The sequence below is a fragment of the Melanerpes formicivorus genome, unplaced genomic scaffold (assembly GCF_026170545.1).
Source record: "Melanerpes formicivorus ecotype bairdi unplaced genomic scaffold, bMelFor1.0.p_v2 SCAF_90, whole genome shotgun sequence".
Lineage (NCBI taxonomy): Eukaryota > Metazoa > Chordata > Aves > Piciformes > Picidae > Melanerpes > Melanerpes formicivorus.
Genome location: NW_027142442.1, coordinates 1,177,161 through 1,204,685, shown reverse-complemented (window position 1 = coordinate 1,204,685; position 27,525 = coordinate 1,177,161). Strand labels below are relative to the sequence as shown.

At 44.3% G+C, this 27,525-nt stretch overlaps 1 protein-coding gene across 1 annotated transcript; it reads left to right on the top strand.

Annotated features, from left to right (window-relative positions):
• On the top strand, positions 1–27,112 carry ENTPD5 (ectonucleoside triphosphate diphosphohydrolase 5 (inactive)). Its single transcript, XM_068165611.1, is given in 15 exon segments — positions 1–1,200; positions 4,323–4,369; positions 4,372–4,599; positions 6,205–6,284; positions 9,684–9,827; positions 10,625–10,700; positions 11,615–11,650; positions 12,516–12,604; positions 17,047–17,126; positions 18,716–18,777; positions 20,058–20,159; positions 21,390–21,530; positions 21,890–21,946; positions 22,722–22,837; positions 23,521–27,112. Coding segments are annotated over 15 exon segments (1,410 nt in total). The 5' UTR covers positions 1–1,135; the 3' UTR covers positions 23,608–27,112.
• The last annotated feature ends 413 nt before the right edge of the window (positions 27,113–27,525 follow it).

Below are 27,525 nucleotides of genomic sequence, written 5' to 3'. Positions count from 1 at the left end.
TCAGTTGTTCTTTCTATTGTGATTTTTAAACTTGTGTGCTTCTAAGAAGCTTCTATTTTTGCCAAGAAAATCCAAGAATTCCGCTTTATTGTTTTTTTTTCCCGAGGAAAAAAAGGCCCAGAAAGAACATGATTGCTTTGTTTCTTTGAAGTATTTGTCTAGTCATGACTGTTAAGTGTAAAAGCTGCTCATCTGGGAAACGGGTCTTGTTACCACGAGAGCTGCTCATCTGGAAAATAGATTTTGTTCCTGATTTAGTGCAGGAAATTAACTTTCCATTCGGAATTAGTTTTGGCATGCTTTAGCAGTAAGCAACAATAGGAACTGGATAACTTGACCTATTTTGGTTGCTAGAATATTTTCCTAAATGTTTGTATGCTGTGAGTATCTCTCATTATTTTCCAATATTTTCCTTTGTGCCCACGTGTTTCCCAGCCATATTTTAGGAAATGGAAGGGGAGTTTTTGTGTGTCAGGTAGACTGTTTGTCCTCCCCCTCAGAGCAGAGAGATTTCCATCTGCAGGGAGATGCGCCTCTTGCTGTGTTTTGGGGGTTGCAGCTTCTTCTATCAGAAATATTCAGGCATGTGGGCGAGGCTTTCTTGTCTTGAAAGTTACCAGAGTTTCTCTGTCTCTCGTGAACCCTTAAGTGAGGTTGTGCTTTGCTACCTTAAGGTTTGTTGTTATTATTCTGGCATTGGGTTTACTTTTGTTGTTTAAGGAGAGTTTGGTTGGTTTGGTTTGTTGTTGTTGTGTTGTTTGTTTGTGGTTTTCTTCCTCTGCATGCTTTCCGTCTTGGCAGTCTCTGTGCAGCATTCCGTGATTTCCGGCTTGTACAATCTGTGTAACTCTTCATATTGAATGTGCTTCAGCTTTTTGGTTTAGTATCTACACAGATGATATTTACACATGTTCTTGTGGGTTGAGAAATGAGCTTTCCACCTCATGTCACTGAACTCGAGCTGCTGCTGTTGTGGCCATCTGTAATGGTCATGTAAATGTTTTACTAACTCGTTGAACTCAGTTAACTTCCAGCTTCTTGAAACTGGTCCCCTGTAATTACCTAAGCATGTTTCATTGCTCCTGTTGAGCAATGATAAACTCAAACTCGAATAAAGCAACTTGGCTGATGTTTTATGTGCCTCTATGACCTCATCATTTGCCTGATACATAGTCCACTCCCACTAGCTGAAAGAAAAAGGTGAGAAAAAGAAGTGCAGGCGCAGTGTCTCTTGTGGCAGCCCTCTGGCGTGGTTTTAATTAGGAGTCTCTGGAGTGGAATAGCTGTTGCTTCTGTCCTGCTTCAGGTGTGTACCTAATGTATTCACATTTAGTACTGCTCCTCTATAAAGGCAGTAACAGGAGCTGACTGATGGTGACCTGTGCCTTTTACCTGCTCAACTGCTTGCTTATATTAATGAACTCATGCTTGTGTTACTGTTACCCTGTTCTTTCTCTTGCTTGTTCATTTTCTCCACCCTACTGTATGCTGCAGCTAGGAGTTTAAGTTGTTTTAGGGGAACTCTTCTGGAAATATTTCTCCTTCTCGGTAACTAATCTCTTGTCTGTCTACCCCAATTTTTTTCTCCCATTCTTTCTTCTGTCATTTTCCAGATTCTTTTTCCATTGCTGTTTCTGTTATGTTCTGCCTATTTCCCCTCTGCTCATCTATTTTTGTATTTCATGTGGACACTGTTTTGCTGGTGTTATTGATTAAATGGTCTTCACCAGTCATTGCTGAAGATCAATGTGGTTGGTTTGGTTTTTTAATTCTTAATGGGGGTGGAGAAAAATAAATTCCAAGGTTGGTTGTGTAAGATTTTGGTTGGTTGGTTTTTTAAGGTGGAAAGCAAAAAAAAGTCAGAGGAGAAATAGAGAATGGAAAGTATGAAATAATGGTGGATGTCTGAGAAAGACTAGAGAAGGAGACTTGATGGGGTGCTTGGTGCCATGGGTTAGCTGTTTGGGTGGGTTGGATTGGTTGATGGGTTGGACACGATGATCTTGAAGGTCTCTTCCAACCTGGTTTGGTTTTATTCTAATAAAGCTTATTGAGGGAGTGTTTGATGAGAAGCTAAGGCTCATCCACTAGTAGATTTGGCCAGAAAAGTATGTGTTAACGGTGGCAATTGCTTAGATATTTTTGGATCATCAGAGATTCTGAGGCTTGTGTAAGTGTCACATGCCCTGTTTGTAATAGGACTCTGGAGTTTGTTGTTAACTGCAGGTGCTTGTGTTGTATTTGTAATGATTCAGTAAGCAAACTCCTTAAACTGCATGAGGATAACAGCACCTCCTGTGACCACCTGGAAGATAGTACTAACTATTGCACTTGTATGGTGTTAAAATGCCACAGCTTCTGGGATTTTGCTGTGGTTAAGTAAAGGTGAGTAATGCCAGCTACATCTTAGCACAAATCCACAGCTGTGAAACTGCCAAGAGGCTCGGCACCGTTCATGAAATCTGTTCAGGATAAGGCTTTTAAGTTGCTACTGGTTAGAGGGAAGTGTTTACTCATTTCCACACAAAATGTCAATTATTTGGAAAGTACTGCAGCTGATCTGTCACACAGTGACCAGGGCTATTGCCTATCTGTGGATTTGAAAAGTCATTTCTTCCTCTTCTCAGAGTGTACTTCTAAGGCAGAGCAGTTTGAGAGGCTGTGCTGCTACCTACAGCTCTCTGCGTTTATGAGGAACAGAATAAACATGAAGGTCACAGAAGACATGCAAAGTTACACTTCTGCAGTGGGCTGCCTCTTGGGCTTTTTTTTCCACCCTAGAGACAGCTAAATGCCTGAGTGATTTAGACACTTGAGGAATGACCCTAGCATGATATTGGTTACTGAGAATAGGTAAAAATTAATCTCACTTTGCTGTAACTGGGGACAAAGGTGAAGGACGGAACTAATAAAAGCCATGTAAGGGCTAAATCTGGGATAAAAGGTAGTGGAGGATAAGTGAGTTCCTTGGGCGTGGAAGAACGAAGTGTGGAAATAGAGGTTATGTCAAGTTCACATAGAAAGGAAAGGAGAAAAGTTAGGACTAAGAATGAATTAATATAAAGATAGCAAACAAAGATTTCAAGAAAATGAATATAGTGGGGCTGAGGAGATCACTAGAAGACAGTGACATGTAAGGGCTAGAGGTGTGTGAGGGTCTTGGACAGAGCAGAAGAACAGGTTTATGAAGCAGAATGTTCAGTGCTGTGGACGGTTGGATATGTTACCGAGTGTTTGGAGAATGATAAGGAGCTCTTTGCACCTTCTGCATGCTGAGCACTCAGTGTGTATGCCAGTGGAGACAATACTGCATATAGTGGGGCATCCAGCCACGTGCTCCTTCCTCCTGTTAGAAGGCATATAACAAAGCTGTACATTCTCCTTTCTGCCTGGGTAGCCAATGAACTCTTATTATTTCTGTGCCTGTATCTTTCCTTTGTTAGCATTTCTTAGGAAAAAATAGATGCAAAGAGAGAGATGTAAGCAAAGAGGTGTAGTTGGTGGTCTTGGTATCCAATAGTGTGTCACACAGCTTCGGAGCCTTGGCTTGTTTAAGCCGTTATTACAAGCTGCATAAGCAGCTTGAGTGTTCAGGGCAGTTGGTCTAGGTGTGAGAATGTGGTGGGATTTTGCTGGGCTTTTTGTAATTCTGAAAATGAAAACTGTGTCAGGATAAAATGATGAAAACCCAAAATGAAGACAGAAAAGTATGAAAACACTGAGAGGCAAAGCCTAGGGGCACCCTGTTATTTCACTCTCTAATGCATCACAGGCTTCTCTTCGAGATGAGGATGCTGCTGCAAGGATGTGCCTTTACTCTCTGTGTGCTCATCTATCCCAGCAGCTGTTCCTAGCTCAAGATGAAATTCTCTTTGTTTGTGACTCTGAATAACACTTGTGTTCTGCCACAGCATCTCAATCATGTAAATGTTTGGGTAAAGTGGTTCTGTCCTGAGCTTCCCTTTGGCGATGCTTCTTTTCAGAAGAATTTGCCATTTTGGCTTTTGAGAGGTTCTGGGGACCTTCAAGCCAAATTAGAGAAAAAATTCCCTGAATAAAATCAAAATGAGAAATACTGGGAAGCAAACTACTTTAGCTCTTCTGCATTTGAGAAGTGGAGAAAACTTCAGTCTGCAAGAATAAATCACTTAGATATAATTGTAGCGCTAAGTGCAGTAAATCATGTCTTTTGGATGAGGTGCTGAAAAGCATTTAAAGGGCAGAATGTATCTGTACAGGCTGTGCTGTAGTTAGGGTTTTTTTTCTACAGACTTTTTAAGGAGAGAACTCTTGGTAATGTCCACTCCTGCTTTTCTCTACAGGACCTACTACAGCTCTGTGATTGCTGATCCATGCTTGACTGCCTCCGAAGTCCTGACAAGATGGCATCCTCTAGACTTCCCATCCTTCTAGCATTGGCATTTTCCTCTTTGTCCTTTGTTCTTTCCCATTCAAACAGGGAGATGTGGTTTCAGGATTTCCTTCCACCTAACATGTGCCCTCTCTATGCCAAAGACAACACTTTTTATGGCATAATGTTTGACGCAGGAAGCACTGGGACCCGGATTCACGTTTACACCTTTGTGCAGAAGAGCCCAGGTAATACCCTCTGCCAGTCTGGGCTCTTGGAGTGTGTTGACTTATGTTCATGCTTACCAAAGGAGTTGTTTGGGTTTTTTTTCCCCAACACAGCATTTGGGAAAAACTGAAGACTTCTACAGTTTAGCCTTCAAATGGTCCTCTAACAAATGATTAGAGGACACAGTCTCAAGCTGCACCAGGGGAAGTTTAGGGAAGTTTAGGCTCGAGGTGAGGAGAAAGTTCTTCACTGAGAGAGTTGTTAGGCATTGGAATGTGCTGCCCAGGGAGGTGGTGGAGTCATCAAGAAGGGATTGGACGTGGCACTCAGTGCCATGGTTTAGTCTGTGGTCTGTGGTGGTAGGTTGGACTTGATGATCTTTGAGGTCTCTTCCAACCTGTGATTAGTGTCCATTTGTGGTGGTGTTTTACTTCCAAAATGTGGGTTTGGGTTTTTTTGGTGGATCCTTTGAAACTGAGAGACTTAATTCTGGATATACTGGAGAGTTCTGAATTTCCAATGAATTTTCAACCTATTCAGGTGTTTAAATTGATGTCTCATTGATTTGGAAAGAGGCCTATGCCCTTTATTTTGGTGAAGTTACATGTTACCAGCAAGAGATACTTAAATTCTGCATATGTTTATATGTCACATTTTGTAGCAAGTTAAAATCAGTAGATTAAAGAATGATAAGCAGTGAAGGTCAGAGTCATTTCTAGGAGAGTTCCCCTATGCAGACACACCACACTCCAATGTATCTGCTTCTGACACAGTGTGGAGGTGCCTAAGTTGGCTGCACCCAAGACAGGATTCAAGAGGGTGGATTATCTTGGGTACATATAGTCAGCAAATTTGCAAAGGTTGAAGTTTGGTCATCAGGGCCACAGTATCTGTGTGCCTACACGTGATTTCAGCCTTTGTTTGGAAGGTCTAGTGCAACGTCCAGATCTGATGAACTCAGCCTGACTTGTAATTTGCAGTACTTGGAGATAGGTTCTGCACAAAAGCTGCATCTGTTTGGGAATAGCAACTGTTTGGCTCTGCAGTCAAGTGCTTGAATAGGAATAGGAATGGAATGGAATGGAAAAGGAATTAACCAGGTTGGAAAAGACCTTCGAGATCATTGAGTCCAACCTATCACCCAACACCATCTAATCAACTAAACCAATGGCTTGAGCCCAGTCAACTCTGTTCTGTGTTTCTGAACTGGAAGGATCACCTAAGGATAATCATGAGCTGACTTCATGTGAATTGTGTCTTAATGTGAATTTAGTATTTCACAATTAGCCTGGGGACAGAAGGGCAAAGAAATTTTACTAAGATGAAGCAAGTGTCATCCCATGTTGCTGTAACTCATTGTAGTTCATAAATGCAGAGTGGACATACTTCTAATTATAACAGCCTGCTGTTAACAAATTGTTTATGAACTTGGAGGACACGTGGGTAGCATTGTGTGAGATAGGCTCCTGAAGTGAAGGAGCAGTTGCTGGTTTATGAGGGGGAATGGTGGTGTTTGCAAGGGGAAGTCGGTGACAATCACTTTACAGGAGTTGCAGGCAAACTTCTTTTATTTGCAGCTAAGATTCTAGTGGTTGACTGTTACATGCAATGTTTTGTTTGTGCAGAAAGCCTTCCAGAATTAGAAGGGGAAATCTTTGAGTCTGTGAAGCCAGGTCTTTCTGCATATGCTGATCAGCCTGAAAAGGTAAGGCTCTCCTTCAGTCTCTGCAAGTCTCTTGCTTCTGCTAATAGCAGTTGAACTCTACCAAGTTCAACTGCAGGGAGTCCAAAAAAATGCCCAAGTCCTACTGTTGGCTCTCTAAGCCTATTTTTGTGAGTTAATTTCTACACAGTGAAAAGGGAGCTGTTGGTTTATGTATTACATCAGTGGATCAATGACTTAATTGATTGCTTAAATGCTATGTATAACTAGACTATATGTCTTTCAGAAATTTCAAAGACAAAGTGTTTTGGTTTTGCTCTAGCAGAATTCATATTCAATGTTTATTTCCCCTGTGGCTGCCCCAAATATGAGTAAATATATACTCCTGTCTCATTTGCTAGTAGTCTTCTCCATTTTTCCTTTTTGTTGAAATTTTCAGTGCTGGTCGTGTTCAAAATGGGTTTGGTTTGTTTAGTTTAGAAGTCAGTAAGGGATTAAGACTGTGATGTTGCACTGACAAGCAAAGAAGGTGCATTTCTCTGACTCTTAAAAATGTTCAGGTTTTGGGTTTTTTTGGTTTGTATAAATCAGATCTATGAAAGTTAATTTTTTGTTAATAAGTTATGGAGAAGGGAAAGCATAAAGATGGACTTAGGAGGTTAAGCTAGTCCTTAAGTCTATTTTCTGCCCCTATCCTCAGACTTCCAGTAATTTGTTTTGACTAATTTCTATTATCTTTGAGATCATGGCATAGAAGCAAGTGCTCAGTGGTGTGCAGGACTGGCTTCAGTCATGCTCAGTTCAAGTCTCTGATAACAGTTCTAGCTGAATAATGGTTTAGGTACAGGCAGTTACTCTTCTCCTGCCACAGGACTTTTGTTCTTGTGTTTATATACACAGTCAGACAGTGCCATCTTACACTATCAGATGTATTGATTAGCACATACATTGATAAATTTTAATAAAATATTGGAGTGAGTTGCCTTCTTTATTTTCAGATTGGGCTGGTTGTGAGTTTGTGCACAGCACACTCATTCCATGCCACTCTATTGCGTCAGGAGTCAGAAACTGTTAACAGAGAGTCATTAGCCATTGGAATGGGCTGCCCAGGGAGGTGGGGGAGTCACCATCCCTGGAGGTGTTCAAGAGGGGATTGGATGTGGCCCTTGGTGCCATGGTCTAGTCATGAGGTCTGTGGTGACAGGTTGGACTCGATGATCTTTGAGGTCTCTTCCAACCTTTGTGATACTGTGATAATAAAGTGTGCCCAGGTGGCCAAGAAAGCCAATGGCATCCTGGTCTGCATCAAGAATAGTGTGGCCAGCAGGAGCAGGGAAGTTATTGTGCCCCTGTACTCAGCACTGGTTAGGCCACACCTTGAGTCCTGTGTCCAGTTCTGGGCCCCTCAATTTAAGAAGGACATTGAGACACTTGAACGTGTCCAGAGAAGGGCAACGAGGCTGGGGAGAGGCCTCGAGCACAAGCCCTATGAGGAGAGGCTGAGGGAGCTGAGATTGTTTAGCCTGGAGAAGAGGAGGCTCAGGGGAGACTTTATTGCTGTCTGCAACTACCTGAAGGGAGGCTGTAGCCAGGAGGGGGTTGGTCTCTTCTTCTAGGCAACCAGTGACAGAATGAGAGGACACAGTCTCAAGCTGCACCAGGGGAAGTTTAGGCTCGAGATGAGGAGAAAGTTCTTCACTGAGAGAGTCATTCATCATTGGGATGTGCTGCCCAGGGAGGTGGTGGAGTCACCATCCCTGGAGGTGTTCAAGAGGGGATTGGACGTGGCACTTGGTGCCATGGTTTAGTAGTCATGAGGTCTTGGTTGACAGGTTGGACTTGATGATCTTTGAAGTCTTTTCCAACCATATTGATTCTATGATTCTGATCCTGTTGTTGTCACATACAGGGCCAGTCCTGAAGGAAGCTGTCATTTTCCAGATGCCTTGCACTGACAGTCAGACATTTCACAGGCTAAAGGAGGTGCCAGAGGAATGACAGATTAGATACTCTGCTCTGTGTGCTCTAGTAGTCTTGGAGTCAGGGCCTTACATAAGGGGAGTTTCAGGTTTCTCAGTTGCATTCAGTGCTACAGAAATTTGGGTGTGAAACTGTGTGGAAGAGCAAATGGCTCTGGATATTTTTGAGCTATGAAATCTTCCATCATTTCCCTACATCTTTTGTGGGTTGTGGGGTTTGTTTGTTGGTTTTTGGGATTATTTGTGTGTTGGGTAGGAGAGAGAAAGAGTTCACCCCAAAAGAAATTGCTAGAAATGTCACAGAAGAATATTTTTTTCCTAGTGCCAAACTGCAGTTGTGGAAGCACTGTAAATAACTGAGAGCCCAGCAGTGATAGCTGTAGCTCCTGTGGTAATAATTTTACAGGTAGCATTTTAATAGCACTATTTACTATGGACACACCAGAGTTCTTGTATGGCATTCAGTGAAATCTCCAGACCTTCCCCTTGACCTTTGTAACTTCAGTCAGTAATTGCATCATTTAGTTTCATTGCAAGGTGTTTAGGTTTGTCAGCTAATCAGCTTCCTCAACTCCCTTCATCCTTTCCAAAAAATACCTTCCACAGAGAGTGACATTTCTCTCAGCTGAGAGATATCACAGGTTCTAATGAGATGTGTAGAACAGTTTTTGGTCTTATCTTGGGAGCGGGTGAAGTCTCTCTGTTGAATGAACATTGAGCTAGCAGTGTGCCCAGGTGGCCAAGAGGGCCAATAGCATCCTGGCCTGCATTAGGAATAGTGTGGCCAGCAGGAGCAGGGAAGTCATTGTGCCCCTGTACTCTGCATTGGTTAGGCTGCACCTTGAGTCCTGTGTCCAGTTCTGGGCCCCTCAGTTTAAGAAGGACATTGAGACACTTGAACGTGTCCAGAGAAGGGCAACAAGGCTGGGGAGAAGAGGCCTTGAGCACAACCCTGTGAGGAGAGGCTGAGGGAGCTAGGATTGTTTAGCCTGGAGAAGAGGAGGCTCAGGGGTGACCTCATTGCTCTCTACAGCTACCTGAAAGGTGGTTGTAGCCAGGAAGGGGTTGGTCTCTTCTCCCAGGCAACCAGCCCCAGAACAAGGGGACACAGTCTCAAGCTGCACCAGGGGAAGTTTAGGCTCGAGGTGAGGAGAAAGTTCTTCACCGACAGAGTCATTCGTCATTGGAATGTGCTGCCTGGGGAGGTTGTGGAGTCGCCGTCCCTGGAGGTGTTCAAGAGGGGATTGGATGTGGCATTTGGTGCCATGGTCTAGTCATGGGGTCTGTGTTGACAGGTTGGACTCGATCTTTGAGGTCTCTTCCAACTTTAGTGATATTGTGATACTGTGATACTGGTTTCACTAGTGTTGAGAGGGAATTGGGAGGTCTGTTGTCTGTTGTCCTGTAGGAGGAAATAGTAAGAAATATTTTTTTCTTTTTCTGTTTTTTCTTTTTCATTCAGGGTGCTGAATCTGTCAAAAGATTGCTGGACATAGCTGTAGATGCTGTGCCACCTTATCTCTGGAAGAAGACCCCTGTAGTATTAAAAGCCACAGCTGGACTGCGTTTGCTGTCAGAGGAGAAAGCTCAGGCTCTGCTTTTGGAGGTAATACTAAGATCTTGTGGATACTTTAAGTAATCTTTAGTATTGCTTTTCCTGTTGGTCATGGGTTCAACCAGTTGTTCACACTGTTTCATCTTTCATGGTTCATTTCTCCATTCCATTTACCATGAGAGTGTTTCAGCTATGAAAATTGACTGTGATCCCATCGCAGCACAAACCTCACAGACTTCACAGATTTTCTTGTATGGCCCTGAAATCCTGTGTCTTGATTTGGGTGGAAAGCATGGGGAGAGAGAACTATTATAGCCTGGAGAAGAGGAGGTGGCTCTGGGGAGACCTGATAGCAGCCTTCCAGTACCTGAGAGGGGCCTACAGGAAGGATGGAGAGAGACTGTCTACAAAGGCCTGTGGTGACAGGACAAGGAGCAATGGCTTCAAACTAGAGAAGGGCAGATTTAGATTGGATATCAGGAAGAAGCTCTTCACTATGAGGGTGGTGGAACACTGGAAGAGGTTGCCCAGGGAGGTGGTTGAGGCCCCTTCCCTGGAGATATTCAAGGTGAGGCTTGAAGAGGCCCTGGGCAACCTGATCTAGTTAGGGATGTCTCTGCTGACTGCGAGGAGGTTGGACTGAATGACCTTTGGAGGTTCCTGCCAGCCTGGACCATTCTGTGATACTTCTTTTTTTCTTTCCTGGTCCATGAAAGAGGAAGAATACTGCCTGCTCCACACACTTGTTTTATTTCATACTCTAGTGTAAAAGAAAACTTTCTCTATCACTCTCTGAGAAGAACTAGACTTGTAGGACTAAGAAATCTAATCACTGTTTCTTTCTTCAGGTGAAAGAAGTGTTTGAGGAATCACCATTTCTTGTTCCAGAGGACAGTGTTAGCATCATGGATGGGTCTTATGAAGGTACATTTTGTAAGCAGGAAAAAGTAAAGGCAAAAAGAGATACTAGAGAGATCTTATGAATGTGGGATGGAAAGAGAAATGGTCCCTAAACTGAGGGGAATAAACAGAAGGGTTCAACCCTGTTTGAAACAATGCAGTCTGGCTTTACCTAGGTGGTGTTGACTACCTGGTCATCTGTTAGGCTACAAATGCAGATGCACAGAGATTTATGAATTAGCTAGGGAAGGTTCATCTGAAACCTTCTGAGGTTCCAGAACAGGACCTCATCTCAGAAATAATTATGCAGACTAATAGAGGCTAACTAACTGCAGCCTGCTCTTGGGAACTGGTGGAAAAAAGATGGTGTACATGGCAATATATAGGAAGCTTATGTAAAATGCCTCATGAACTCTGCAATACCAGCATGAAAAATAACCTCCTATGAAGAGCTCAACAACTTTGGGGTTAGAGTTGAAAGCATTGTGAGTGTTAGAGGAGAATGAAGGATAATTGGCAAGTAAAAAAAATTGATAATGAAATAAATAATAAATATTCTGATGAGAAGAAAACCTGAGCTAGTAAAGTAGCAAAAGAGGTAACATAAAATACAAGGTGATGTGAAATATGTTGTAGGTTTGGAGTGAGTGATGGTTTTGCAGTGCAGAACAGGCTGCTGTAAAGTTTGGCTGTGTTTGCAGACGGTATTAACTTGGAGAACAAGGAGGTAATAATCCTCCTGTGTGTCATCTGTGATGTTACATTCATCTTATATCCAGACATATGTGTAAGTGGGAATTAACCTCTGAAGTTTAGGGCAACTGTGTTAAGTTAGTAATGATTTTTAGGTAAATAAATAAGGTGTGAAAGGCTGGGAATGGTGGGGAGGAGGCTGTGGGAGTGTTCAGTGGTGACTTTCTGTTTTCTTTTCATTGCAGGAATTTTAGCCTGGGTCACTGTGAACTTTTTGACAGGTAGTTAATTCTATATAACTTCTCTCTCGTTATGAACTTGAGTCTCTTTTGTGGAGGCAGGCAAACTCACTCTTCCTTGGTTGCCATGTCCTGCTTTTTCTCCCCATTGTGGCACCACTGGTCAAGTGGTGAATTGTCTTGGGCAGGCTGTGTTCCAGAGAGTGAGCCACACCTGTAGTAAGAAGGAGGCCTCTTCATCCAGAAGGCCTAGGAGGCACTGGCAAGCTGGTGCCTCTGACATGCTAGAGGAGTGGTGCTGCTAATCTGTTTTAAGGTGGGAAACAAGACTTTATGGTGATCTTCATCCCACTGTGAACTATGCAACTGCAGTGGTGTAACAGGGAATGCAGTGGTGTAACAGGGAATGCACTGGTGCCCTAGCCCTCTAAGACGTTCTGGGAATGCAATCCACTGAAAAGGAAAGAAAATCAATACTCCAGTAGATGTAGGAGCAGGCAAAAAGGCTGCACTGGGTGAAGAGAAAGGATCATATCTGGTTCTGCTCTTGATATCTTTCTTCTCCTACTGTTCTTGACCAGCTGCCTGCTGGTGTCAGAATTCATGTACTCTCCCTGACAGTCTTCTGCAGCAGAGGCTTTTGTCTCTTCCTTTCAGCTTTTGCTGGATGTCTAGAGATTTACCTGCTTTTGTTGCTTTGGAGGTGAAACTGGAATCAAGGAAGAAAGTCCTGTGAATCTTTTCATAATGCCTTCTGCTTGCCTACCTTTTCTCTGTGATACTTTTTGTCTTTGAAGGCCAGCTCAGCCACCTTGTATTGCTGTGTCGTTGTGATGAGATTGTGGCTGTCAAACATGAAGGCAGTGTTTTGCACTTGGAGCTGTTCTGAGCATGATGTTGTTTGCAGGGCAGCTGGCTGGCCAGAATCAGGATACTGTTGGGATTCTGGACTTGGGAGGAGCCTCAACCCAAATCACATTCCTGCCACGATTTGAGGTGAGGAGTGGTTAAATGCACGTGGATCGGGACCGCAGGGCCAGTGGAAAGACCTTTGAACACTGCTGTGCTCTCTGAGATATTTTTTTCCATCACTGTCACAAGCAGAGTGTCTGTGGCATACAGAATATCTTGTGTTTCTGTTCCCTTTGATATCAGCAGTTGGCTGATAGGCATTTGCAAACAAAGGAGCCTGCGTAGCAAGGAAGAAAAAAGAAAGCAAGCAAATGGGTAAAACCAAAGGGAGGCAGCTGGGAAAGCTCCATTGATGCAGACAATTATTTTCTATTTAATAAATGAAGAGTGTTTCCAAGGACTATTCTTGCATACTACATGAATATTACTCTGAGTTTTGTGGGTTTTGTTTGTTTGTTGTGGGTTTTGTTTGTTTGGTTTTGTTTGGGGGTTTTGTTTGTTGTGTGGTTTTGTGTTTGTTTTTCTTTACAATTTCAGTCTGAGAGCAGATCCTCATTAAGTTTTGGAGGTTGTTGTCTCATGGAGAGGAGAGGCTGAGGGAGCTGGGGTTGTTTAGCCTGGAGAAGAGGAGGCTCAGGGGAGACCTTCTTGCTGTCTACAACTACCTGAAGGGTGGTGGTAGCCAGGAAGGGGTTGGTCTCTTCTCCCAGGCAGCCAGCACCAGAACGAGAGGACACAATCTCAAGCTGCACCAGGGGAAGTGTAGGCTGGAGGTGAGGAGAAAGTTCTTCACACAGAGAGCTGTTAGCCATTGGAATGTGCTACCCAGAGAGGTGGTGGAGACACCATCCTTGGAGGTGTTCAAGAGGGGATTGGATCTGGCACTTGGTGCCATGCTTTAGTTGTGAAGTCTGTGGTGATGGGTTGGGTTTGATGATCTTTGGGGTCTCTTCCAACCTTGGTGATTCTGTGATACGGGGCAAATGTCTGTTATAGTAGCTAGCAGTCCCTCTATGTATTTTTTAGCATTTTCTTTTCTCATTGTCTTTGAAAATTCCCCTCTCTGCCCCTTAGCCTCTCTGCTAGATTTGTCATGTCTATAGTTTGCATGGGAAGAGTAGCTGGGGGTTACAAGAGTGCTATAGTATTCTATACTTTGATTTCACATGGACATTAGAAGAGCACTGTAATATTCTATACTTTGATATCACAAAGTTGGCTTTGTCCCCATTTCTTAAAGGCTTCCTTTGCTCAATACTTTTTTTGTTGTTGTTTACAGATATGAAGATTCTCAAAAGATGTGTGGAGACCACAAAAACCACGTGGTTTTCATGTCAGGTTATTTTTGTTGTGCAGTGGCAAGTCATGTTGAAACATGATGTGCAACCTTATCCTGTTCAGCAACGCCTAAAGTACTCTCGGGCCTGTCCTCTGTTCTGTGTTGATAACACCTGCTGAAGTAGGCACTGGACCAACAGGAAAGGGTGTTGCATGTCAGGGTTTTGGAGAATAAATAGAGCTGTGGAGAAGGCTGAACTGCAGCTCAGGGTTCAAACTTCTCCTTGGAGCCTTGCAAGAAAAGGTCGTGGGAATTTGCTACTGACTACGACCAAGGGTGGGAATTTGTCAGGCAGTATGGAGTCTGAAGGGGACCAGCAGAAAGGTTGGGGAAGGACTGTTTAGAAGAGCTTGCAGTGACAGGGCTAGGGGCAGTGGATTGAAACTGGAGCAGAGTTTAGATTTAGGTTGGACAAAAGGAAGAAGTTCTTTACAATGAGAGTGGTAAAATGCTGGAACAGGTTGCCCAGGGTTGTGGTTGAGGTCCTCTCACTGGAGACGTTCAAGATCAGATTTGATGTGGCCTAGGTGGTCTGCTCTAATTGGAGGTGTCCCTGCTGACTGCAGGGGGGGTGGACAAGATGACCTTTGAAGGTCTCTTCCAACCCAATGCAATATGTGAGTCAAGGGCCATGTTGCCTGCTTGTAGGTTATGTCTGCTTCTTGTCTGTATGAAGTTCATACAGAAAGCACACACTTAGGTTATGTTTCTGAAGAGTTTGTCCCATGTGGCAGAAGTGTTAGGGATTTCTCCCTTGGATTTGCAGGTGGTTGTTTGTTTTTTTCCTTTCCAGCAGTTTGAGGCGGTCACATGTTTGCTCTTGTAACAGAATGCTGGAATAATAAGAGTCATCAATTAGATGCAGATAACAAGCAAAGAGAGGACATGCATTGGTGTTTTGAGATAGTGTTATGCTTTTATGTTGTTATTACCAAAGTTACAAGAAACCCAAACCAAATCATCATTATGAAATTGCCTGTCTGGTGCCTGCCTCATTTGGGAGGGATGTGAGGATTTCTGCATTTTTATGAAAGTAAATCATTTAAAAGCCAGGTTTTCCCTTTTCTGGTTTGCAACCTTCTGCAACCTCCTTGGCAAGCTAATTTCTTGCTGCCAATTGGGCCTAGAGTGGGGGGGTGGGGGGGCAGTGAGTCCTAGTGGGGATGCATTGAGGCTTGATAAGGCTGTCTTGGGTGGGGCAGTTGGCCTATTCCTGGGCCTACTGAAGCTTAATGTGTGTGTGTGAGGTTTCAGAAGGTTTTAGCCTAGCAGTGCTGCCTGGTTGGGCTCCGCCGGGAAGCTCGGCCCAAACTGGTTCTGTTTGTTTGTGTATACACACACACGCACACACATAAATACATGTTCTGTGTGTGTGTGTCTATACACAAACATATATTTGTGTGTGTGTGCGTGTGTGTAGACACACACACATAGAATCATAGGATCAATAAGGTTGGAAGAGACCTCAAGGATCATCAAGTCTGACCTCATGACTACTAAACCGTGGCACCAAGTGCCATGTCCAATCCCCTTTGAACACCTCCAGGGACGGTAACTCCACCACCTCCCTGGGCAGCACATTCCAACGGCTAACAACTCTCTCAGTGAAGAACTTTCTTCTCATCTCGAGCCTAAACCTCCCCTGGTGTAGCTTGAGACTGTGTCCCCTTGTTCTGGGGCTGGTTGCCTGGGAGAAGAGACCAACCCCCTCCTGGCTACAACCACCCTTCAGGTAGTTGAAGACAGCAATGAGGTCACCCCTGAGCCTCCTCTTCTCCAGGCTAAACAATCCCAGCTCCCTCAGCCTCTCCTCACAGGGCTGTGCTCAAGGCCTCTCCCCAGCCTTGTTGCCCTTCTCTGGACACATTCAAGAGTCTCAATGTCCTATATCTCTGTGTGTTTGTGTCTAGACACACACACATATATATATATTTTCCCTTTTCCCCTGAATACCCTTTGTTTTTCTGTATATTTTTGTAAATAGTATTCTTATTTCCTATTTGACCTCAGATTCTGTGTGAGTGTTTTTATTTTACTCCTTTGGAGTAAAATACCTTTCTGTGTGCTCCAACCAAGACAGGTTTACAAAGAGAACTCAGAATCTGGGAAGGCCTGAGTGTGTGTGAGGTCAAGGATGTGAGTGGCATTCCAATGAAAATCTGCTAGACACCCAAAACAATTTCAATTTGTTCTTGTTCAGGAGAAAGCCCAGCTGAATATTGCCACATTTCAGCTTTGAACAGGCTTCTGTCTAAGTTTCTACAGTTCCAGCTCTTACTTGGTAGTGGTTTCTTTGGTTTGGGTTTTTTGGTTGTTTTTTTTTTTGTATGACTGGTTACTTGAGGGGTAACTACTGGGATTCTACAGCTTCAATCCTCTCTGAGATTGTGCTGCTTGGCCCGGAGTAACAGTGTGATATGAATACACGGGGCCAAGAAGGGATGGGAGAATGAGATCACTGGCAAAGGATGGAGAGAAACAGTTTGAGATCTCATAGACTGGAAACAAAGGAACAGTAAATGAGCCCTAAACTGGTTCAGATTTACAAGAATATGAAAGTTGGTCTGGCAAGAAGCTAGGGACTGAGTACCAGTGGGGTCAAGGTGCACACAGAAGCAATGCTTTGAAAGGAGGAACACAAGGCATCGAGACAAGAGGTTAGTTTAGAGGAAGGCACTTAATCCAGGAGGTGAAGCCAGGTGTAAGACTTGGAGTCACAGCGTTTGAGTATCAGCCAGACATTTAGCAGAGTGAAAATGTGGCCTGTACTTTCCTTGGAATTTTTAATTCCTCTGAGTTCCTGAACTGAGATGTCTGCTCTGATCTGCAAAACTTTGGAGTGCTTCTGCTGCAGCTGGTTTTGGCCAGGGCTCTGTGCATTTAAAAGCAGCACATAAGTACTCTGGAAAATTCAGGTACCTTGAACTGGAAAGTATTTTCATCCTGATCTGTTGTGCTTCCCTGTTGTACATTGAAGTAACATATAAATATATATAAGTATATAAATAACCTCAGTGTAAAAGAACTACAGATATTAGAGGAGTTGGAAAACTGCTCTTTGTTTTCAAAGCAGCTCAGATGAGTCTGCAGTAAAGCCTGTGGGTGTATCTGTGGTATTACCTCAGTGTTGGTTATTCTTTATTGCATGCTAGAAGCAAAAAGATTTCTTCTTTTACTTAACTTTCAGGAAACTTTGAAGGAAACCCCCAAAGATTTCATTACCTCATTTGACATGTTTAATGGCACCTACAAGCTCTATACTCACAGGTAAGGAGCATAAAGGCTCTTGTTCCCATTGGGGAGATCAATCTTTCTGCAGCCCCAGAGCTACCCACAGATGGCCATGTCATCCCTATTACCAGCTGTTGGGATCAAGACTACTTCCTTTGTGCTTGAAACATTAGCTGAAGTGGAGCATGACATTAGTTGGTTGGAAGCTTTCCAGGGTTGTAGTTAGTGTCACTGCAAGCACACATTAGTTGGTCTGTCACGTGAAGAGGAAGCTCATGATGAGTCACTGTATTTATGGAGAAGAATGCTTATTGATGGATTCAGGGCAAATATCCTGTACCAAGCAGAAAGGTGGGTATTGTGCCAGTAGTCAGAACTGAACCTGGTCAAAGATTTGCAAAGAGGATCTCCTAGAGACTTCTCTTCTTAGTTTGAAATGGCACATCTCATCAGCATCTGGACCAAAAGTAAACCCTATACTGATGTAAACCAAAGAAAGATGAGCAGAGGCAGCTAAGTCCAGACCATGGAGCTCAACAGAGTTTTGAACCAATTGAAGGGGATGCTTGGCCTGGAATAATATGACTGTGCTTGCTGGATTAAACTGATGAGTTTGAGATGTCTGCAGTGAAACCCAGAATTTACCTGCATGACTTACAGTCCAGTTGAAAACTTAACCATCTGTAAAAGAGATGATGTCAGCCTGCAACTAGTGGGGTGAGGATTATCCTCTCAGTTACAGAATATGTTTACTTGACCACAAAGCTGGTTTCATAGTTGTCCTCTCCAACTGCTTACATTTACTAATGGAGCTGGTTGCTCTGTTCACCACTACACTCCATTAGATCACTTAAAATAATTGAGATTTGAAAATCATCTAATAAAAAATGAGGCAGCTGGAGGTGAGTTTAACTCTGGTTCTTCTGCAAAGAAGAATGTCATGTTTGTATTGACATGACAAAAGGGGTAAGTAACCAAACACAGAGGTGGGAATGAAAGACCAACAGGTTTTTAATCTAGCTATCCCTGGAAGTTTTTAAGGCCAGGCTGGATGGGGCTCTGGGCAACCTCATCTAGTGTGAGGTGTCCATGGCAGGAGGGTTGGAAGTGGATGATCTTTGAGGTCCCTTCCAACCCTGAAAATTCTGTGATGCTGCTGAAGCTAATAATATGTAATGACACTGCCACATGCTAGCTTGCCAAGTGTATAGTGGTAAACTGTGGAGTCACAGGTGACTTTCACACAAAGCACAGCTCCTGTTTAGTGAGAGGTTCTGCAGCTCTCCTGCCCGAAGAGCACATAGTCTTAGTGTGTGACACAGGAATGGCCATCCCCTTCCCCATGCACTTCTCCCATTCCCTTTAAGATTGTGCATTTTCATTACTTTCTTGTAGAAATATCACATCAGCTCTCCCCACTTCCTGCAGTTTTATCCATTTCACAGCTCTGCAATTCTTGAGTTCGTGTCACTCTTTTGGTACTTGGCATTATTTTGGCAAAGGGAACTAACTCTGTTTTGTAGAGGAGATAAATTTAGTTCAAGTATTCCAAGACTTAGGAAGAAGCTATGAGTGAAGCATACCAGATGTGCAAGAATTCAAACTGTAATGTCTTTCATTTGCAGCTACTTGGGGTTTGGACTGAAAGCTGCCAGACTAGCAATACTTGGAGCTTTGAATGTGGAAGGTATGTTCATATGATGAAGCCTCCAAGATACTCGAAGAGATGGTTAGTCTTAGCCTTGTGTCAGCAACCCATTTCCTGTTTTTTGGGGGGATTTTGCTGTTATAGATCAGTCTGGAAACAGAGGACCACTTGTTAAGGAGTTGTCTTGTCAGACAGCTGCTTTCCCCTAGATACAGGTTCAGCCAGCAGTGAGGCCCAAGTGCAGATTCCTGACATGGGAACATACAAACGTTATGTAGATATGGCCAGGCACAAATGCACAGCTTTGCAGGCATCCACAGAAACACAAACAGCATGAACAGATCTTTCTCCTATGGATTGCTGTTTAGGCTAAACCCACTTGATAGGTCTCTCTGGTACCTGTCTGGCCTGCTGCGTTCCCCAAGACCTCCTGTTGCATTCACTGACCGGTCCAGCATGAAGTCCACGAGCATATTGCACACACTGCCTCTCACTAGCCTGCATGTGTACTCACATTCCAGAGTCTTTCCAATCTCTGACCCAGGCTTAAAGTTCACCCAGTCTTCCTGGCCAGACCTTGGGCCTTTTGTCCAGTCTCTGTCCAGGACCTGGAGTCTTTCTTTCCACCTTCTGGATTCTAGCTTTCCATCTAGGTGTGGTTGCTTTTTTTAATCCCCTCCATCTTCCCACACTCATGTTCTCTCATCCCTTGATTCCCCCTTTCCCTGCCTTTGATCCTTCTCCTAAACATCCCATAGTAATCTTTGCACAGTTCCACAGTTGTTTTGCAATCATTCTGTAATGTTTGCTGGTTCTGTGAGAGCTGTATTTGCCACAGCAATCATGTTTTCCTCTCACCAGATGCAGTATTTCTGACTGAAGCCTTCAAGGGTAGTGGCCATTGATTAGTGTTGCAGGAGCTCCTGTCTTCATGGCTCAGTTGCTGTATTTGTGGTGCTTATCAGCTCTTTGTCAGGGATTTCATATCTGTGTGTTTGATTTATTACACTTCTTGCCTGGTGTAGTTTAAGAGCCATTATGCAGATATCTTTGCACCACTTATCTCTCATTAACAAATGACAAGCCCAGCTGCTCTGCAGCTTGCAGGACAAAATGGGCACCTTCCAGATATTTTCCATACTGAAACTGGTCCATAATTCATACTCAGTTTGTGCAGCATCCATTGAGTCAGATTTCCCTACATTTGCTTTGAGACCTGAACGAAGATCTTTCGGCCTTTTACTTCCTGGTTCTGCATACGGACTGACAACTGCGTTAAGTTTTACCCTCTCCCACTCTCCCCTCTGGTTTCATTCCAGCTGTGGATGGACAAATGTTCCGCAGCTCTTGTTTGCCAAAGCAGCTGGAGGCAGAGTGGCACTTTGGGGGAGTGAAATACCGCTATGGTGGCAACAGAGAAGGTAAACCAAGCAGACTTCTTGCTGCTTCTAACTTAAGTCTTGTCTCTAGAATCTGAGTTTTCCTTGGCAAATGCTCCATCAGCTACCTTGGGTTATGAAGGATACCTCTCCAGTCATAGATGTGAATTCCTGACAACAATTCCTGGCCTTCCTGAATTCCTGGCCTTCCAGTATCTGAAGGGGGCCTACAGGAAGGCTGGGGAAGGACTTCTCAGGATCTCAGGTAGTGATAGGACTAGGGGGAATGGAATGAAGCTGGAGGTGGGGAGATTCAGGCTGGAGGTGAGGAGGAAGTTCTTCACCATGAGAGTGGTGAGACCCTGGAATGGGTTGTCCAGGGAGGTGGTCGAGGCCCCGTCCCTGGAGGTGTTTAAGCCCAGGCTGGATGAGGCTCTGTCCAGCCTGATCTAGTGTGGGGTGTCCCTGCCCATGTCAGGGGGGTTGGAACTAGGTGATCCTTGTGGTCCCTTCCAACCCTGACTGATACTATGATACTATGAAGTAAAACCTGAAGCTGTAGGGGTAGGTGGCTTGTATTATCTAGGTTCTGTCTGTGATCTCTTACTACAAGTGGAAACTATATAGTAAAGCTTAAGAGTTACTTGTGCAGAGAGGAGAGCTTTTTCTGAGGCTTGGAGCTAAGTGCAAAAGCTCAGCTGTGCTAGGGTACATCAAGTGTCAGGCCAAAATGTATCATTTGTGGAACTGTTTCACAGGATACTTTCCCTAGTGCTGCAAACAAGGTGATGCTGCTACCCTCAGTGCCTAGAGCAAGGCCCCTTTGGTGGCTGATGGTGCTTTGCTTTGCAATGGGGAACACCAGAGCAGAGTTGGAGGTTTAGTGTATGAAGTGGGTTGATAAAATTCGTGTGATAGGGAGGGCAAATCTAGTAAGTGGCAGCAAAATGAGATTCTGCTGACCACAGAACTTAGCAGTGGAAGTTTTGCCTGATGTGGAGGAAGCTTTTCATGCAGTTAATACAGGTTTGCACAGTGCACCTTTCACGTACTGCCATGATCTGCTCTAACCAGTTCCTCTCTATGATGGTGATTTGGAGTCCTTGCCTGCATGGAAGTGCCATGCTGGATTACAGAAGGGATATCTAAGATCTTCTCATGTCTTCTTGTGCTTTAATCACTGCTTCTTCCCTTTTTCATCCCATGGCTGCTGCTTCTTCCATCTCCTGGATATGCCCCTTCGGCTCACCCTATCGGTGTTTCTCCTGACAGGAGAAACAGGATTCAAGCCTTGCTACTTAGAAGTACTCAAGGTTGTCAAAGGGAAACTGCACCAACCAGAAGAGATCCGTGGAAGTTCCTTCTATGCCTTCTCCTATTACTATGATCGAGCAGCTGACACCAACCTGATTGGTAAATTGGTTTGGCATAACCTATTGCATGTCAGGGTGTCAACCAGAAGGTGGCCAGAGGAACCCTGGAGGCTGGAGCTGTGAGGAGCAGGCAGACAGGGAAGGAGGGAAAAGAAATGGTATTGAGAAAGAGGAAATAGACCATATACCTCCAGGGAATGAGTATGTAGCTGACAGTGTGGTTTGATGTTCTGGTAAGACTTATGCTGAGAGCTCCAGTTATACTTGCAGCTCTGCCTTCTGTTACCAACATCTCATTCCTAGCCTAGCAGTACTGAGTTGCACTCTAGGGTCAGCTCAGATACAGAACTCCAATGCTTTCAGGTCCATAATGGTGTTTTCTCACCCCTTCCTTTTCAGATTACGAAGAGGGGGGTGTTTTGGAAGTGAGAGATTTTGAAAGAAAAGCCAAAGAAGGTAATTGTCACAAGACTTGGGGAACTGGTGTGGACAAAAAATAGCAAAAATCTGAATGTGTAGGCAGCATATAATGTGAGTTTGACTTAAAAAGAGTAAGTTTCCTTAACCTTTATTCCCCTTACACCTTGTTATGTCACTGGCCTTTTGTTAGCCAACACCTCTAACTGCTGCAGAAGAACTATGGGATTATGTTTCATAGTTTCATTCAGGGTTGGAAGGGACCCCAAGGATCATCTAGTTCCAACCCCCCTGCCAGGGGCAGGGACACCCCACACTAGATCAGGCTGGACAGAGCTTTGTCCAGCCTGGTCTTAAACACCTCCAGGGACGGGGCCTCAACCACCTCCCTGGACAACCCATTCCAGGGTTTCACCACTCTCATGGTGAAGAACCTCCTCCTCACATCTAGCCTGAATCTCCCCACCTCCAGCTTCATTCCATTCCCCCTAGTCCTGTCACTACCTGAGATCCTGAGAAGTCCTTCCCCAGCCTTCCTGTAGGCCCCCTTCAGATACTGGAAGGCCACAATTGCTGTAATAGGAGATGTACTTATGATGGAGTTAAGAGAAACTGGAAGTACTCTATGGGTTATTCTCCAACACTTCTTGTAGAACAGTTGTGTAGTATGTATCATGTGTCTCATGTAGCTGTACATAGAAGTGGGTGGCTTGTTTACCCAGGCTTTGCCTTGAGGTCAGCTCAAATGAATGAGGTGGGTAAAAGCTCCTTTATGTTGCTGAGATCCCTTTTTTGCTTTTTCTTCCTTCTCTAGTCTGTGATAACATGGAGAGGTACAACTCAGCCAGTCCTTTCCTCTGCATGGACCTCACTTACATCACTATTTTACTAAAGGAGGGGTTTGGATTTCGGGAGAACACAGTCTTACAGGTGAGAAACAAAGTGAATAGAATAGAATTAACCAGGTTGGAAAAGACCTTTGAGATCATTGAGTCCAACCTATCATCCAACACCATCTAATCAACTAAACCATGGCACCAAGCACCCCATCCAGTCTCTTCCTAAACACCCCCACTGATGGTGACTCCACCACCTCCCTGGGCAGCCCATTCCAATGGCCAATCACTCTTTCTATGAAGAACTTCTTCCTAACATCCAGCCTAAACCTCCCCTGGTGCAGCTTGAGACTGTGTCCTCTTGTTCTGGTGCTGGTTGCCTGGGAGAAGAGACCAACCCCCACCTGGCTACAACCTCCCTTCAGGTAGTTGTAGAGAAGGAATAAGGTCTCCTCTGAGCCTCCTCTTCTCCAGGCTAAGCAACCCCAGCTCCCTCAGCCTCTCCTCATAGGGTTTGTGCTCGAGGCCTCTCCCCAGCTTTGTTGCCCTTCTCTGGACACATTCCAGCAAGTCAACATCCTTCCTAAACTGAGGGGCCCAGAACTGGGCACAGTAACACTTTCAGTATAAATCAACACACATTAGTCTTTTTTTTCCTTCCCCCCCCAGCTAATTACCTACTGAGCCTTCCTAGGGTTGTTGCATGCAGTTACTCTCATCATGTGTAACATGAGTCTAGAGGACGGTTAGAAACGATTTTTTTGTCTTCCTTCATAGCTAACGAAGAAAGTAAACAACATAGAGACAAGCTGGACTTTGGGTGCTACCTTTCATCTACTGCAGTCCTTAGGGATAACCTATTGAGCTGTGACATTCCTGTGGACTTCAGCATTTGTGAAAGGCTGAGAAAGCAAATTGAAATCTTCAGGTATGCCGCTGGGCTGGAGCTGATCACAGAGCAGAACATGGGCCAAAGCTTCAGATCGTCACAGACCCTCACCCCCGATCATGCACAATGAGAGTTGCTGCAGTGTAATTCATAATTGTGATTGCCATAAATGATCCAGAAGCTGCCTTCAGAGAGTCAAAAGGCCTGAACTCCCAACAGAGAATCGGTAAGGGGCTCAAAGCCAGCTTTCACCAGCACATTTGTATAGGATCCTAATGCTAGGAGCAGAGAGTACCTGGCACGTGGTGGCAGACTACAGACCCCTGACTTCCCCTCCCCTTGTGTGTTGTTGTTGTTTTTAAAGCATACATAAGTTTGCTTGTGAAATGTTAAATACAGAAACTGAAGGTAGCAGCAGCAGTCATTCAGAGCAGAGTGAAGCACCTTGGATCACTGCCAGCATCAGTGTTCCAAGTACCTGGCTGTTAGCTTGGCTAATAGCTTGGAAGTCGACTCCAGTCTTTCAAGAAGGGGCCTGCTATAAGGACACTTGAGGCACAGTTTTGGGAAAGGTGTTGACCAAAACAGAGGCTGTAATTTAGCAGCAAGCATTTCTTTAGGCAGCAGTCATTTCCTAAGCAGGAAATGCCTGTTAGTTTCTTTTTGCTGCTCATTACAAGTCTGTGCAGCTACAAAGTCCATCTGGCTTCCCAGCCTGACTACTGGATTCATGGAGCATGTGGTCATAGCACATAGCTGTACTGGCACAGCTAGGCAGCAAGGACAGCTATTTAAACTCCACTGCCAGAAGAGATGCTTGTTGCATTACACCCACAAGGACATTAAGGGTGCAGGCAGATGAAGCAGCTGATCCAGTGGCTCTTTGCTGTGAGAGGCAGTTGTTTCCTTGCTCTCAGCAAAGCACCTCCATAGCCACCTTTCCTCTGATGCTGGTCCTCCTCAGGTTCTTTTGTGAACCAATTCACGATGCCAAAGGTTAGTTAAATCACCTCACCCAAGAATCAAGTCTAGTGCTAGCACAAGGCAGACAGGCATTGCACAGCCTGGGAGACCTGGGCCAGTGAGCTGATAAGATCATCACAGCCTGTTCTGTCCAAGTGAGTTCTAAGGTGTGGTTTCCCATCTGGGCTTATTGCTTCCTGCACTCTCCTTAGGAAACAACTCTGAAGGCAGAGCTGTGAGGAAACGAATTGGTTTTTAAGTTGTTTAACAGATGAAAAGAGGGAGAGGAGCAGAAGTAGCTTGGCTTTCTTATCCTGTTTACCTATCCCTTGTCCATTTCAAATAGTTTTAAACTTCATTTATCTTTAATAGATTGGGAGTTGGACCCATAAAATAGTGTTTGTGGCCCGGCATTGCTCTGGAATTATCTTTAATATATACAACAGGTCTCTAGGAGCAGTGCATCCAATAAAAAGGGTTGCAGCTGTTAAGGAAGCCCAAGATTTCTCTCAGAGAGCAAGAAGCTATTTGAGTAGCAATTTAAAGTGGCTCTTGCCATCTTTTTCACACCAAACACATAGAAGCAGTTAAAGATCAGTATGTATGAAAGTGTTTTGTCCAACAGGCTAAAAGCTGGGCTGTAGGATCCTGGTTTTCTTGTTTAACTGGCTGTGGAGAACATCAAGATTGCTTGAATACCTTTAGTCTCCAAGTGCACACCCTGCATTGTCCTAAATAGAAACAGCTACAGAGACAACAGTTGGCAGCTAGCTCACCAAAAATTTCTATCTTCCACTCATCACAAAATGTAAAGATGAAGTTACTCATCAGAAGAATAGAGAGCTATTACTTGTGTGACTAAGCAAAGCTTTTATCCGCTTGGCACATGTCACTGTCAGGCACTTGCAGTTACCTATTTCATATCACACACCTTTCCTACTTCTGTAAAACCAAAGATTGCCCTCATGCTACCTGCTCTGCAGATTGGACTTGAAAATAATCAATTCCCAGCAAGGGGAGGGGGGAAGTAGCACACTCAAGCCCTCACTGATCTTGCCAAGCAGTTGGGAGATACAGAAGTTTCTGCCCTGCTGTGTACTTCCTCGAGTCAGCAGCACAAGTTTGACTGTGACTGATTAAGATACCCCCTTCTCCTCTCTCAGCTTTTATGGCACTAGGGTGCAAGGTGTGCCTTTCACTGAATAAATTCAGTCAGCAACAGCTGCCCATACTCATCCAACCACTGACATCTTGCTCCACCTTCAGGCTGTTTCTTTGAAATACGGATCCTGTGTTCCTCCTTGCCAGAATCTGTTTTGAGATCCATCTTGGGAAATTCCTCCAAACTTCTGTTCCTTCCTCACTAAGAGCTTCTCTTTGAACACAGAAAAAAAGTCATGGCCTTTTCTCAACCACAGCAAACAGTTGGTATTCCCTTCCTATAGTGTCTGGCAAAACTTGGTATATGGTCTGTCTGCACAAGGTGACTGCACATGCATTTATTTTGTCTTCAGGGAGCCACTCTGTTGGCTTTTGCATTCTCAGAGAACACAAAGTGGGATGCAGTAGTTCCTAGCCAGGCTGTGTTACTCCTGAGAGGTAGCCAGTTGAATAGCCCAAAGGTCATCCTTCAGTCTGATCCAGTGCTGTGACAAACTCTTACTAGATCTTGGGGCTAAAAGCTGTAAGCAGCAAGGCTGTCACTGGAAAGGAAGGTGGAGTGTTACACACAGGGAACAGGCAGCAGCAGATCTGCCAACTGGAGAGATGCTGGACCTGAGGAGTCCTTAGGAGTTTGGTTTTGTCTGAGGGGAAGAGGATGGTCTGGAACATGGCAGGTACCACACAGAGGAAGATTCTTTTCTGCTGTCCTTGCCTCAGACTCTGGTGCTAGAGTAGGGGGTAGCTGCTTCCCAGTACCAAAGTTGCATGAAATGGGAATGCTCAGGGTATTATCTGAACTGTCAGCGGTACATTTCGGTAACTGTAGCAAAACTGCTGCTCTCTCTCAGGGGCCTGAGGCTGCAGGCACAAGAAAAACAAAAACTCTGCTCAAAGCTTGCTGTTGCAAGAAATTGCAGAACTGAGCCCCTGCTGTTTACATCTGAATTACTCAAGGTGGGTGGAGGAATCTAGAGAAGCTAGTCAAGCCCTCACCCTAGTGCAATGAGATTATTTATTAGCTTAACTAAGCAGCCTTTTTAGAGAAGAGTTCTACTCACAGCCCTGGCTTTTAATCTCCTCCTTCATAATGTCTTTGAGCTGGTCACTAACAGGAACTGCCTAATACAAGTGACTGGAGAAGCACAAATAATGGCTTTCAGTTCAAAGCTTAGGTTTCATTCTTTTTGATGTTAATTCCTGATCCTGGTCAAGCATATGTGTAAAGCTGGCCCCTGGGCAGTGCTCACGTGATTTTCTGAGTGTCAAATGTCTAAATGCAGGAGGCTGGGGTTTGGAACCTAAGACAGAGTATCTTGAATGTCTATTTTAGTAATTAAAGCATTTTTAACAATATTCAAGAGAGTGTGGTGCAGTTTTCTTTCCTAGATCATCTTCTTGTCTTGCATCTCTCTCTCATGGAGCCCTTAGACTTGCCAGTTCCACACCACTGTTCCAAATAAAGCACCAAGAGCAAGGAAAAGGGTGAAGGGAAGAGCAACTACAGCTGCCACTGTGAGTTGTCTCCCCCTCATGAAAACTACCCCTTCTTTCTAAGTCCAGTGCTAAGAACCCAGGAGTGAGACTGCAGACCTAGAAATCACATCAGAGAAGCCCAAGAATAACCAATCAGCAAAAGCTGCACCTGGCAAAATGCAGCACTGTGCCAAAAAAAGACAGACAGCTGCTTCCACCTCAGTTTTGACATCAGAGTGCCCAAATTAAAAGCACAATGCACATGGCTCTGTGGCTGAAGACATGGTGCTACA